The 13,988-nt window shown below is 50.1% G+C and overlaps 2 protein-coding genes across 3 annotated transcripts in view; one reads left to right on the top strand and one right to left on the bottom strand.

Moving 5' to 3' along the window:
* The first annotated feature begins 866 nt into the window (after window positions 1-866).
* Window positions 867-6,061, top strand: LOC129813398 (uncharacterized). The gene is made up of 2 exons (XM_055865734.1): window positions 867-1,453; window positions 2,653-6,061. The coding sequence occupies exons 1-2, from the start codon at window positions 867-869 to the stop codon at window positions 5,717-5,719; spliced, it is 3,654 nt and encodes a 1,217-aa protein (XP_055721709.1). The 3' UTR covers window positions 5,720-6,061.
* A 6,555-nt stretch (window positions 6,062-12,616) lies between these two features.
* The window catches only part of asmt2 (acetylserotonin O-methyltransferase 2), a 98,170-nt gene continuing 96,798 nt past the window's right edge, over window positions 12,617-13,988 (bottom strand). For both annotated transcript variants that reach the window (XM_055865666.1, XM_055865667.1), the window contains exon 10: window positions 12,617-13,777. In XM_055865666.1, coding sequence (XP_055721641.1) covers window positions 13,566-13,777 — 212 coding nt within the window. In that variant the 3' untranslated portion in view covers window positions 12,617-13,565. The remainder of the gene's footprint in view (window positions 13,778-13,988) is intronic.

A 13,988-nucleotide genomic window follows, 5' to 3' on the forward strand; every position in this document is an offset into this window, starting at 1 on the left:
CATAAGGACAGCGTAGCTAACATACCGGTCCATACTGCTGTAATGATATGCTATGTGGTTCATAAGGACAGCGTAGCTAACATACCGGTCCATACTGCTGTAATGATATGCTATGTGGTTCATAAGGACAGTGTAGCTAATATACCGGTCCATACTGCTGTAATGATATGCTATGTGGTTCATAAGGACAGTGTAGCTAACATACCGGTCCATACTGCTGTAATGATATGCTATGTGGTTCATAAGGACAGTGTAGCTAATATACCGGTACATACTGCTGTAATGATATGCTATGTGGTTCATAAGGACAGCGTAGCTAACATACCGGTCCATACTGCTGTAATGATATGCTATGTGGTTCATAAGGACAGCGTAGCTAGCTAACATACCGGTCCATACTGCTGTAATGATATTGTAACGACCCGGTATTGTGTTCTGTGTTTGTGGGTGTGTTATGGTTCTCATGGCTACTAGCAGGGGTTAAATATGTCAGGACAGATGGAAAGGTTGGGGGTTATGATGGGTAATCCCGCGGGATTTGGAAATGCATAAAGAGGGATGAGTGTCTCATATCTCTCTCTTCTGTTCGGGCCTTGATCTGTTCCTATGAGAGTGACCTTAACTCGACATGTATAATTGTGTACGTTCGGCATTAGCGGCGTGGGCTGTGGCCTGAACAATAGCCCAGTTTAGGAATAAACCTGTGTTCTGATCTGTACACCTGGAGTCCGTCTCTTTTCTCTTTAATGACCAGCAGGGTCATTACATTGGTGTCAGAAGTGCTTTCGAACTAAGGGATTGAGACTAGGCGATTTAGCTGTTCAGTATAGGCCGGGTTGGCTTTAGCGTGACTCGCATCTACGGTCATGATGCCTGGGGCGAGGCGGAAAATTAAGGAAGAGTCGGACAAAGTGTCCGTTGTGAGCTCGGGGGTACCCGGTCGGGAGGGTCAGGCGGCGACTGCCGTGGAGGGGCTTGAGAGCCACTTGGCGGGAGTTAAATTGTCAGTCAGCAAGATGGCAGAACTGGCGGGTTTTCCTTCACATCGCTCGAGAGCAGACGTCACGGCGACGGGGATATCGACGTCACCGGGTGCGGAAATGGCTGGGCCTGCTTATGTAAACAGAGATGGCGGCGACCTATTGCCATTAGCCACGGTAGCGGCTAAACTACCAAAGTTCAATGGACAAGGTAAATGGGAAGTTTTTTTCACTCAATTCGAGTTGTTGGCTAGAGCCGGGAGGTGGTCTGACGAGACGAAAGCGTTACAGCTTGCCCTGAGCCTGGCGGAGGAGGCGTCGGAATGCCTGCTAACGCTAGCCCCGGGCGATAGGGGCGACTACGGTGCGCTAGTGGAGGCATTGGGGGCCCGTTTCGGCAGCGACGCGCAGCCCAACATGCTGCGTATTGAACTGTGTAACAAAAAGAGACTTCAGGGGGAATCATTAAAGGCGTTGGCAAGTGGTATTCTGAGCCTGACCAGGCGGGCTTATGCAACTATGCCGATTGGGGTGCAAGACGAGCTGGCACGGGACAGTTTTATTAGAGCGCTCTCTTCCACCGAACTGGGTAAGCATGTTCAGATGGCGGACCCACCATCTCTGCAGGCTGCAGTGGAGATAGCCAGGAAGAGGGAGCTGATCTGGGGTGAGGGAGTGAGAGTGGAAGTCACCAGTCAACCAGAGGTGAGAGCAGCGGTGGCTGGGGTGCCAGGGGTCACAAAGCCAGAGTGGGTTGACGAGTTGGGCGGGCTAGTCAAGACTGCTTCGCTTGTCATGGAGAGGGGCTCCAGGCAACGTCGCAGTGTCAGCTCAACTCCTATTGTCTGCTGGGGTTGTGGCCAACCTGGCCACATTCAGCGGGAGTGTGGCAGATTCCCCCGTCACCAGGGAAACGACAACGGGTTCTCGCGCAGGGGGCAGCGCGGGCCCACCCCCCCGCCCCCGAACCCACTGTAAGCAAAGGAGGTACCCAGCAGCGCAGACAAGAGGGTGGGGACCTGCTCCCCCAGGGTGTAGCTGCCGCCGTGTTTCCTAGTCCGGTAGTTGTGGTGGGACGTACCACCGTTGGGGACTTCTGCAATGTCGTCGTCAAGGTAGAGGGGGTGGAATGTTTGGCCCTGGTCGACACGGGCTCTACAGTAACCCTGGTGAGACCAGACATATTACCTGTTGGGGTGCGGGTGGAGCCGACCCATGTCCAGCTACGGACTGTCACGGGGGAGCTAGCCCCCATGTTAGGGAAGTGTCAGCTATCTGTGACTGTGGGGGGGAGAACTGTGGGGTGTCCGGTGTGGGTAGCAGCGGTGCAGGACCCCTGTATACTGGGAATGGACTTTTTGAAAAACTGTGGGGCTCAGTTGGACTTAGCGTCAGGTACTTTGAGGCTGTCGGGGGGGCCCACAGTGGGAATGTCGCCTTCGGGAGGGCCAGCAGGGGGCAGGGCTGTTCCTCCGTCTTCCTCCAAGCTTGCAGAAACTCCACCGGTCATCCCGGCTGCTCCCTTGGTCGTTGTGCCATCCCAGCAGCTGTCTCCGGCGGCGACGGCCTTCACTCCCCATCATGGTGCAAGCACAGGCAGCCCAGTAGCCCAAAACACACTGGCCCCTTCAACCCATCAGCCCGACGGGGGGAAGGAGGAAGCTATCAACGCCGTCGAGGCTGTGTGGCTGAAGAACTGTCAGGGTCTGGATGAGGGACAACAGAGACAGTTAAAGCAGCTGCTGTTGGACTTTAAAGATAGCTTCGCTTGGGGGGAAGATGAGGTAGGACAAACGCACCTAGTTCAGCACGAAATAGACACTGGGGACGCCCGACCCATTAAAATTCGGCCCCGTCGTATTCCCCTTGCCAGGAGGGAAGCAGCAGACACAGCTATTGTTGACATGTTGCGGGCTGATTTCATTGAGCCATCAGATAGCCCATGGTCCGCGCCGGTCGTCATGGTGCCTAAGAAAGGGGGTAAACTTAGGTTTTGTGTTGACTACAGGGGCCTAAATTCTGTCACCACTAAAGACTCTTATCCCCTACCGAGGATTGATGAGTCGCTAGACCACGTGAGAGGGTCCTCGTGGTTCTCCTCCCTTGATCTGCGCAGTGGCTACTGGCAGGTGCCCCTCTCGCCAGGGGCACGTGAAAAAACGGCCTTCTCCACAGATAGGGGCCATTGGCAGTTCAAGGTGCTGTGCTTCGGGCTCTGTAATGCTCCTGCCACCTTTGAGAGGCTCATGGACAGAGTGCTGGCGGGGGTTCCGAGAGACGAGTGTGTTGTGTACCTAGACGACATATTGGTGCACGGCACATCGTTTGAGGGGGCACTGGGGGCAATTAGGCGAGTGTTGGAGAGAATCTCGGGGGCGGGGCTAAAATTACATCCGGGAAAGTGCCATTTCATGCAAAGGGAGGTGGCGTTCCTGGGGCATCAGCTGGGTGGTGAGGGCATCAGCACGATGCCAGACAAAGTAGAGGCTGTGAGGGGGTGGCCAGTTCCAGGGGGAAAAAAAGAGGCTAAGAGCTTCCTGGGGCTGGCATCCTACTATCGTAGGTTTGTGAAGGGGTTTGCGGGGGTAGCGGCTCCTTTGAACCAGCTACTCAAGGAGGACACTGTTTTTCAGTGGACCGAAGAGCACCAGCGGGCGTTTGAGGCCCTCAAACGGGCCCTGATGGAGGCCCCTGTCCTGGCCTCACCAGACCCGAACCGTCCGTTCATCCTGGACACCGACGCAAGCAATGAGGGGTTGGGGGCTGTGCTGGCTCAGCGGGGTCCGGATGGGGAACACGTAGTAGCTTATTACAGCAGGACTTTTGATAAGGCTGAAAAACGCTACTGCGTGACAAGGAGAGAGCTTTTGGCTGTCGTGGCAGCAGTACGCCATTTCAAGTACTACCTGGGGGGCCTGCCGTTTGTGGTCCGGACGGATCACTCCGCCCTGCAGTGGCTTCTCTCCTTCAAGGAGCCAGAGGGTCAGATTGCCCGCTGGCTGGAGGAGCTACAACCCTACGACTTCCAGGTGGAGCACAGAGCCGGCCTTCGCCACAGCAATGCAGACGCCTTGTCCCGCCGCCCGTGTGCTGAGGATGGCTGTGGGTACTGCGCCAAACGGGTGGAGCGAGAGAGAGAACTGTGCAGGGAGGAGGGAGTCACCGCCACGGTGAGTCAGCTGAGTGTGACAGAGTGCCGGGAGCTTGAGGCTGTGGATGTTGGGGAGTGGAGGCGTCGCCAGGAGGAGGACGCAGAGCTGCGTCCTGTGCTGCGGTGGGTGGAAGAGAGAAGACGACCGCCGTGGGGGGACGTAGCCCCTCTATCACCAGTCACCAAAGGACTGTGGGCTAAATTCACAGTCCTTAGAGTGGCTGAGGGAGTGCTCCAGAGGGGGTGGAAAAAGCCAGCGACTGGAGAAATTACGTGGCAGGTAGTGGTGCCCAAAAGGCTGCAGGGGAGCGTGTTACAGCAGCTTCATGGGGGAGTAGGCGCAGGGCATTTTGGGGTCTCCAAAACGTTAAAGCGCATGCGTAAAGGCTTCTATTGGGCCAGGCACAGGAGGGATGTTGAGGACTTTTGTAGGCAGTGCGATGAGTGTGCTGCTAAAAAAGGACCTCCAGGTCAGTCACACGCCCTCCTACAACAATTCCCAGTAGGGGAGCCCATGGAGAGACTGGGGGTAGACATAGTAGGGCCGTTTCCAACCACAGACAGCGGTAACAGGTGGATTCTAACCGCTATGGACTACCTCACCAAGTGGCCGGAGGCTTACGCTCTCCCAGACCAGGAGGCGGGGACAGTAGCTGATGCATTGGTGGGGGGAATAATCAGTCGGTTCGGGGTGCCACAGTCTATTCACAGCGACCAGGGGAGAAACTTCGAGTCACGGGTGTTCACAGAGTTGTGTAGACAGTTAGGCGCGGAGAAGACGCGCACTACTCCGCTTCACCCCCAGAGTGATGGGCTGGTGGAAAGATTCAACAGAACATTAGCACAGCAGCTGGCCATCGTTACCTCAAAACACCAGAGAGATTGGGACACCCACTTACCGTTTATTCTTATGGCGTGTAGGTCGGCTGTTCAAGAATCGACTGCGTGCTCCCCAGCACTACTAATGTTAGGTCGTGAGTTGCGCACCCCAGCCGAACTGACGTTTGGCCACCCTCCTGATAGTGGCGACCGGGTTTTGCCTGGCCCGGACTATGTGTGTCGTCTGCAGAACCGGTTAGAAGCGGCTCACACCTTCGCAAGAGAGCAACTCGAGAACGCAGGGGTGCGCCAAAAGCGCCACTACGACTCGCGCGCTAGGGGGAGGCACTTTGGAGCGGGAGAATGTGTGTGGCTTCACAACCCCACGCGCAAGAAGGGGCGGTGCCCAAAGCTGGACAGTGCATGGGTGGGGCCGTGTCTGGTGATAGAGAGAGTGGGGGAGGTGACGTACCGGGTGGAGGTCCCTCCACGGAGCAGGAAGGTGGTGGTCCACCGGGATCGATTGGCACCCTACAGAGGGAGGAAAACGGTAGGGAATGGGAGTGAGGTCTCTGATGTGAGCCCACGGGAACAGTCTAACGAGGGGACTCTAGCGCAACCTGAGCCTGGGGAGGGGGCTGCTTCTTCGGAGGGCGCTGGAAATGACATTGGGGCAGAGGAGTGTTCTGGGGGTTCACCGGGGAGAGTCACGGGGAGGCCCAAGAGACTGATGCGACCTCCGGGTCGTTTTAAGGATTTTGTTGTGTAACCCTAGGGGCTAGGGTTTAGAAAGGGGGGGGCTATGTAACGACCCGGTATTGTGTTCTGTGTTTGTGGGTGTGTTATGGTTCTCATGGCTACTAGCAGGGGTTAAATATGTCAGGACAGATGGAAAGGTTGGGGGGGTATGATGGGTAATCCCGCGGGATTTGGAAATGCATAAAGAGGGATGAGTGTCTCATATCTCTCTCTTCTGTTAGGGCCTTGATCTGTTCCTATGAGAGTGACCTTAACTCGACATGTATAATTGTGTACGTTCGGCATTAGCGGCGTGGGCTGTGGCCTGAACAATAGCCCAGTTTAGGAATAAACCTGTGTTCTGATCTGTACACCTGGAGTCCGTCTCTTTTCTCTTTAATGACCAGCAGGGTCATTACAATATGCTATGTGGTTCATAAGGACAGTGTAGCTAACATACCGGTCCATACTGCTGTAATGATATGCTATGTGGTTCATAAGGACAGCGTAGCTAGCTAACATACCGGTCCATACTGCTGTAATGATATGCTATGTGGTTCATAAGGACAGTGTAGCTAACATACCGGTCCATACTGCTGTAATGATATGCTATGTGGTTCATAAGGACAGTGTAGCTAACATACCGGTCCATACTGCTGTAATGATATGCTATGTGGTTCATAAGGACAGCGTAGCTAACATACCGGTCCATACTGCTGTAATGATATGCTATGTGGTTCATAAGGACAGTGTAGCTAACATACCGGTCCATACTGCTGTAATGATATGCTATGTGGTTCATAAGGACAGTGTAGCTAACATACCGGTCCATACTGTTGTAATGATATGCTATGTGGTTCATAAGGACAGTGTAGCTAACATACCGGTCCATACTGCTGTAATGATATGCTATGTGGTTCATAAGGACAGTGTAGCTAACATACTGGTCCATACTGCTGTAATGATATGCTATGTGGTTCATAAGGACAGCGTAGCTAACAAATTGACAGCCAACATAACGTGTACTTATTTGAAAAGTCACTACATTATTACCTTGAGTAGCAAGCTACCGCGAGTATGTGCTCTATCGACTCTGTGGCTTGAGCTCCCTGCTTGTTTCATTTGATGCACAATGATCAGTTTATTATTTGGTTTATATTTCCCATTCATTGTCAGTTAGAGACAGTAGTGCATTGGGACCCAAAAACATAACCAGCGCTCTCCCCCATTAGGGCAAATCTGGTCTGTGACGGGGGGTTTTCACATCTAGCTCCTCTATTAGACTATTCTTTAGTAAAGGTTGAATAGTCTATGTTCAGCTATTAGACTATTCTTTAGTAAAGGTTGAATAGTCTATTGTTCAGCTATTAGCTCTATTATAAAATACTAATAAATTATAAATATTAAGTCTATTACAAAATATTTGATTGCAAATTTTTTTTTTTTACTTTGAAGCCTCGTTTTTGCTTTCAGAACAATTATTTTTTAATTGAAAATAAAAAGGTTTTGCTCCCAACAAAAAGACACCCATTTGTTGCAAGTTGGGGAGGCGCTAAGATTTATGCATTTTATTCCCCCAAAATATTGTATCACGGTGGCCATACACCAAGGCTCTCGCATTAGTTTCACTTAAACTTTTAGATTTTCAAATTTTTACTTCAGATTTTTATGATTAACCACGTGACAATGATTTTGAGAAAAAAATATGTTATTATTGAAATTAAATTGTTCCATGAAAATGCACATGTAAAAATAATCATAACTTTCACACAGATTGGTTGAAATGGTAGGATACATTGTAAGCTTTCCCTAACTTGAAACTCAAGAGCTGCCTGTAGTCTCTACTACAATACCAGAGCTGCCTGTAGTCTCTACTACAATACCAGAGCTGCCTGTAGTCTCTACTATAACACCAGAGCTGCCTGTAGTCTCTACTACAATACCAGAGCTGCCTGTAGTCTCTACTATAACACCAGAGCTGCCTGTAGTCTCTACTATAACACCAGAGCTGCCTGTAGTCTCTACTATAACACCAGAGCTGCCTGTAGTCTCTACTATAACACCAGAGCTGCCTGTAGTCTCTACTATAACACCAGAGCTGCCTGTAGTCTCTACTATAACACCAGAGCTGCCTGTAGTCTCAACTATAACACCAGAGCTGTCTGTAGTCTCTACTATAACACCAGAGCTGCCTGTAGTCTCTACTATAACACCAGAGCTGCCTGTAGTCTCTACTATAACACCAGAGCTGCCTGTAGTCTCTACTGTAACACCAGAGCTGCCTGTAGTCTCTACTGTAATACCAGAGCTGCCTGTAGTCTCCACTATAACACCAGAGCTGCCTGTAGTCTCCACTATAATACCAGAGCTGCCTGTAGTCTCTACTATAACACCAGAGCTGCCTGTAGTCTCTACTATAACACCAGAGCTGCCTGTAGTCTCTACTATAACACCAGAGCTGCCTGTAGTCTCAACTATAACACCAGATCTGCCTGTAGTCTCTACTATAACACCAGAGCTGTCTGTAGTCTCTACTATAACACCAGAGCTGCCTGTAGTCTCTACTATTTTTACATTTACATTTAAGTCATTTAGCAGACGCTCTTATCCAGAGCGACTTACAAATTGGTTATAACACCAGCGCTGTCTGTAGTCTTTACTATAACACCAGAGCTGCCTGTAGTCTCTACTATAACATCAGAGCTGCCTGTAGTCTCTACTATAACACCAGAGCTGTCTGTAGTCTCTACTGTAACACCAGAGCTGCCTGTAGTCTCTACTATAATACCAGAGCTGCCTGTAGTCTCTACTATAACACCAGAGCTGCCTGTAGTCTCTACTATAACACCAGAGCTGGTTCGCAAGGCACAGCATTGGGGGGGGCAATCCGGCTGTTTGTTCTGGATTCTGTCTGGTCTCAGATCCTGGAATGGCTCGGAAAAACTCCCTCGAAAGGCCAGAACCTAGGAAGAAACCTAGAGAGGAACCAGGCTTTGAGGGGTGGCCAGTCCTCTTCTGGCTGTGCTGGGTGGAGATTATAACAGAACATGGCCAAGATGTTCAAATGTTCATAGATGACCAGCAGGGTCAAATAATAATAATCACAGTGGTTGTCGAGGGTGCAACAGGTCAGCACCTCAGGAGAAAATTTCAGTTGGCTTTTCATAGCGAATCATTAAGAGTATTTCTACTGCTCCTGCTGTCTCTAGAGAGTTGAAAACAGCAGGTCTGGGACAGGTAGCATGTCCCAGACCTGGGAGTTGCATTGATAGTTTTACTTTCATACTTAAGTGTATTTAAAACCAAATACTTTTACTTTTACTCAAGTAGTATTTTACTGGGTGAATTTCACTTGAGTCATTTTATATTATGTTATCTTTACTTTTACTCAAGTATGAAAATTGGATACAGGCTGCATCCCAGGGATGTTGTCCCTCGTCAGCTCCAGAGTCTCCACCTGAACGAACGTCACAGGCTGAATCACAGGGATGTTGTCCCTCGTCAGCTCCAGATTCTCCACCTGAACGAACGTCACAGGCTGCATCCCAGGGATGTTGTCCCTCGTCAGCTCCAGAGTCTCCACCTGAACGAACGTCACAGGCTGAATCACAGGGATGTTGTCCCTCGTCAGCTCCAGATTCTTCACCTGAACGAACGTCACAGGCTGAATCACAGGGATGTTGTCCCTCGTCAGCTCCAGAGTCTCCACCTGAACGAACGTCACAGGCTGAATCACAGGGATGTTGTCCCTCGTCAGCTCCAGAGTCTCTACCTGAACGAACGTCACAGGCTGCATCCCAGGGATGTTGTCCCTCGTCAGCTCCAGAGTCTCTACCTGAGCGAACGTCACAGGCTGCATCCCAGGGATGTTGTCCCTCGTCAGCTCCACAGGCTGCATCCCAGGGATGTTGTCCCTCGTCAGTTCCAGATTCTTCACCTGAACGAACGTCACAGGCTGAATCACAGGGATGTTGTCCCTCGTCAGCTCCAGATTCTCCACCTGAACGAACGTCACAGGCTGCATCCCAGGGATGTTGTCCCTCGTCAGCTCCAGAGTCTCCACCTGAACGAACGTCACAGGCTGAATCACAGGGGATGTTGTCCCTCGTCAGTTCCAGATTCTTCACCTGAACGAACGTCACAGGCTGCATCCCAGGGATGTTGTCCCTCGTCAGCTCCAGAGTCTCCACCTGAACGAACGTCACAGGCTGAATCACAGGGATGTTGTCCCTCGTCAGCTCCAGATTCTTCACCTGAACGAACGTCACAGGCTGCATCCCAGGGATGTTGTCCCTCGTCAGCTCCAGAGTCTCTACCTGAACGAACGTCACAGGCTGAATCACAGGGATGTTGTCCCTCGTCAGCTCCAGAGTCTCTACCTGAACGAACGTCACAGGCTGAATCACAGGGATGTTGTCCCTCGTCAGTTCCAGAGTCTCCACCTGAACGAACGTCACAGGCTGCATCCCAGGGATGTTGTCCCTCGTCAGCTCCAGATTCTTCACCTGAACGAACGTCACAGGCTGAATCACAGGGATGTTGTCCCTCGTCAGCTCCAGAGTCTCCACCTGAACGAACGTCACAGGCTGAATCACAGGGATGTTGTCCCTCGTCAGCTCCAGAGTCTCCACCTGAACGAACGTCACAGGCTGCATCCCAGGGATGTTGTCCCTCGTCAGCTCCAGAGGCTGAATCACAGGGATGTTGTCCCTCGTCAGCTCCAGAGTCTCCACCTGAACGAACGTCACAGGCTGCATCCCAGGGATGTTGTCCCTCGTCAGCTCCACAGGCTGAATCACAGGGATGTTGTCCCTCGTCAGCTCCACAGGCTGAATCACAGGCTGAATCACAGGCTGCCTCCCAGGGATGTTGTCCCTCGTCAGCTCCAGAGTCTCCACCTGAATGAACGTCACAGGCTGAATCACAGGGATGTTGTCCCTCGTCAGCTCCAGAGGCTGAATCACAGGGATGTTGTCCCTCGTCAGCTCCAGAGTCTCCACCTGAACGAACGTCCCAGGCTGAATCACAGGGATGTTGTCCCTCGTCAGCTCCAGAGTCTGAATCCCAGGGATGTTGTCCCTCGTCAGCTCCACAGGCTGAATCACAGGGATGTTGTCCCTCGTCAGCTCCACAGGCTGAATCCCAGGAATGTTGTCCCTCGTCAGCTCCAGAGTCTGAATCACAGGGATTTTGTCCCTCGTCAGCTCCACAGGCTGAATCCCAGGGATGTTGTCCCTCGTCAGCTCCAGAGTCTGAATCCCAGGGATGTTGTCCCTCGTCAGCTCCAGAGTCTGAATCCCAGGGATGTTGTCCCTCGTCAGCTCCAGAGTCTGAATCCCAGGGATGTTGTCCCTCGTCAGCTCCACAGGCTGAATCACAGGGATGTTGTCCCTCGTCAGCTCCACAGGCTGAATCCCAGGGATGTTGTCCCTCGTCAGCTCCACAGGCTGAATCACAGGGATGTTGTCCCTCGTCAGCTCCACAGGCTGAATCACAGGGATGTTGTCCCTCGTCAGCTCCACAGGCTGAATCCCAGGGATGTTGTCCCTCGTCAGCTCCAGAGTCTGAATCCCAGGGATGTTGTCCCTCGTCAGCTCCAGAGTCTCCACCTGAACGAACGTCCCAGGCTGAATCACACACTTGAGGGGGTGTTGCTTACTAGCGCACATGCTTCACACGTTTTTCTCAAGCAATCTGGGGGGAAAATGAACTTTTTACGTTTTTTGTGGTGTATATTCTATTTTTATTGGCAAATTTTACTTGCAACATGGCCTTTAAACCCCCCTAGGGTCTATTGACGCACTAGTGCATCAATCTAATTAACAGAATGAAAGAATTACCATAAAAATCTGTCCGTTTTAAGCTAGAGATATGTTTTTTTTTGCATAGGCTGTGTCTCAATCCACCGCATCCGTCTATAGCAGCCTTCCACGTCTGCTGTGGAAGGCGGCCGAGCTACAGCTGTGTTGGTCAGAGCATGAGACATCACGAAAATCGCTCTTCTCACGAATATGGCTGTAGCGTCCGAGCGGTTTGGCCAACAAACTACTCTCATGAACACGAGACTCTCACTACGACCCTCACAAGTGTCACTGGTTTTAAAAAATCTATGGAAGTATGGAGGCAGTTTTGTGCCAACACAAGAAAAAGGGGTTAGAAATGGGCCCCAAAAAATATCCGTCTAAACTTGCAAAAATGCCTTCTCTTTTCCCTGGACTGTCACACCCTGGCCTTTGTTATATATATTTTCTTGATTAGTTTAGTTAGGTCAGGGTGTGAAATGGGGGATGTTTGTGTGTTTTGTCTAGTTTAGGGTGTGTGTATTGTTTAGGGAGTTTTGTAGAGTGTATGGGGTTGTGTTCAGTAGAGAGGTTTAGGAAAGTCTATGGTTGCCTGGTTTGGTTCTCAATCAGAGACAGCTGTTTATTGTTGTCTCTGATTAGGAGCCATATTTAAGGCAGCCATAGGCTTTAGGCGTTTGTGGGTAATTGTCTATGTTGAACGTTTGTAGCTTGTGTGTGCACTAACGTTTGTAGCTTCACGGTCGTTTGTTGTTTTTATTTTGTAAAAGTGTTTGTTTCGTGTTTCGTCATCTCTAATAAAAGAAGATGTCCTCATATCCCGCTGCGCCTTGGTCCGCTTATTATGACGATCGTGACATGGACATTCAACAGCCACTTACTTAAATAATTGTTCTTCAGGAATCGATGCACAGATGTGACACTAGATAGAGCAGGAGAGCTGTTAAGATAGTAACAGCAGAGACGGCCCACAGGCCACACCCTGGTTGAATCAACGTTGTTTCAACAGCATGACGTTGAACCAACGTGGAATAGACATTGAACTGACGTCTGTGTCTAGTGTGTGGACCAGACCTCTGGTACCAGTGTACTCACTGTATCCCGTAGAGACATAACTATACGATGGGTTGTTGCTGAGGAAACTCCTTTAATTGGAAATTACTAACAGGTATAACATTACCAAGTTTAAAATGTAAGTTTACAGTTATGCTCACATTTTTACTCGTCTTTGAAGTCAGAATAACATCACTATGCCATAACATCTCAGATAATATACAGACTATATGCACGGGAAAAACAACATATTTGCATTTGAGGGAGAAGACATGACCCTGAAAAAAAGAGTAAAAATAAAAACACTGTGATGTCATCTTAGCAAGCCAAAAACACTGTGATGTCATCTTAGCAAGCCAAAAACACTGTGATGTCATCTTAGCAAGCCAAAAACACTGTGATGTCATCTTAGCAAGCCAAAAACACTGTGATGTCATCTTAGCAAGCCAAAAACACTGTGATGTCATCTTAGCTAGCCAATAACACTGTGATGTCATCTTAGCTAGCCAAAAACACTGTGATGTCATCTTAGCAAGCCAAAAACACTGTGATGTCATCTTAGCAAGCCAAAAACACTGATGTCATCTTAGCAAGCCAAAAACACTGTGATGTCATCTTAGCAAGCCAAAAACACTGATGTCATCTTAGCAAGCCAAAAACACTGTGATGTCATCGTAGCAAGCCAAAAACACTGTGATGTCATCTTAGCAAGCCAAAAACACTGTGATGTCATCTTAGCTAGCCAAAAACACTGTGATGTCATCTTAGCAAGCCAAAAACACTGTGATGTCATCTTAGCAAGCCAAAAACACTGTGATGTCATCTTAGCAAGCCAAAAACACTGTGATGTCATCTTAGCAAGCCAATAACAGAGTCACCAGGAGACTATGGGGTCCGCTGCATCTGAAGGGTGAGGTTCATGCTGACAGACTGCTAACATGGAGGAGGAGACACGAGATAGATACTTCCTAAGATATCCAGTCTGAACCATAGAGATGTAATGGTCTAAACAGCCTGACAGGTTCATTTGATGGCCAGGATGGCATCGTAGGACTTCCCTGTCCGACAGACCTGGACGTTGTGGAAGCCAGCGAAGGAGAGCATGTTAGAGTACTGAGAGGGAGGATGCTCCTTCCCCTCCGTCTGGACCAACATGTTGAGGGAGAAGAGCTGAGCCATCACTGGACCTCGACGGTTCTCAAACAGTAGAGCCTCCACCAACAGAACCCCACCACCTATAGAGAGAGAGAGAGAGAGCTCTACAATGTCAAGAGATGAAACCAGAGAAGAGTCCCCTCAGCCAGCTGGTTCTGAGGCTCAGTTCACTAACCCAAACCAACCCCATAGAGCCTCAGGACAGCCCTCAGAAAATCTGGCCCAACCAAATCATCACAAAACCAAAAGAAAAATATATCACCTATTGGAAAGACACGACAAAAAATCAAA

Source organism: Salvelinus fontinalis, chromosome 16, assembly GCF_029448725.1.
Source record: "Salvelinus fontinalis isolate EN_2023a chromosome 16, ASM2944872v1, whole genome shotgun sequence".
Classification (NCBI taxonomy): domain Eukaryota; kingdom Metazoa; phylum Chordata; class Actinopteri; order Salmoniformes; family Salmonidae; genus Salvelinus; species Salvelinus fontinalis.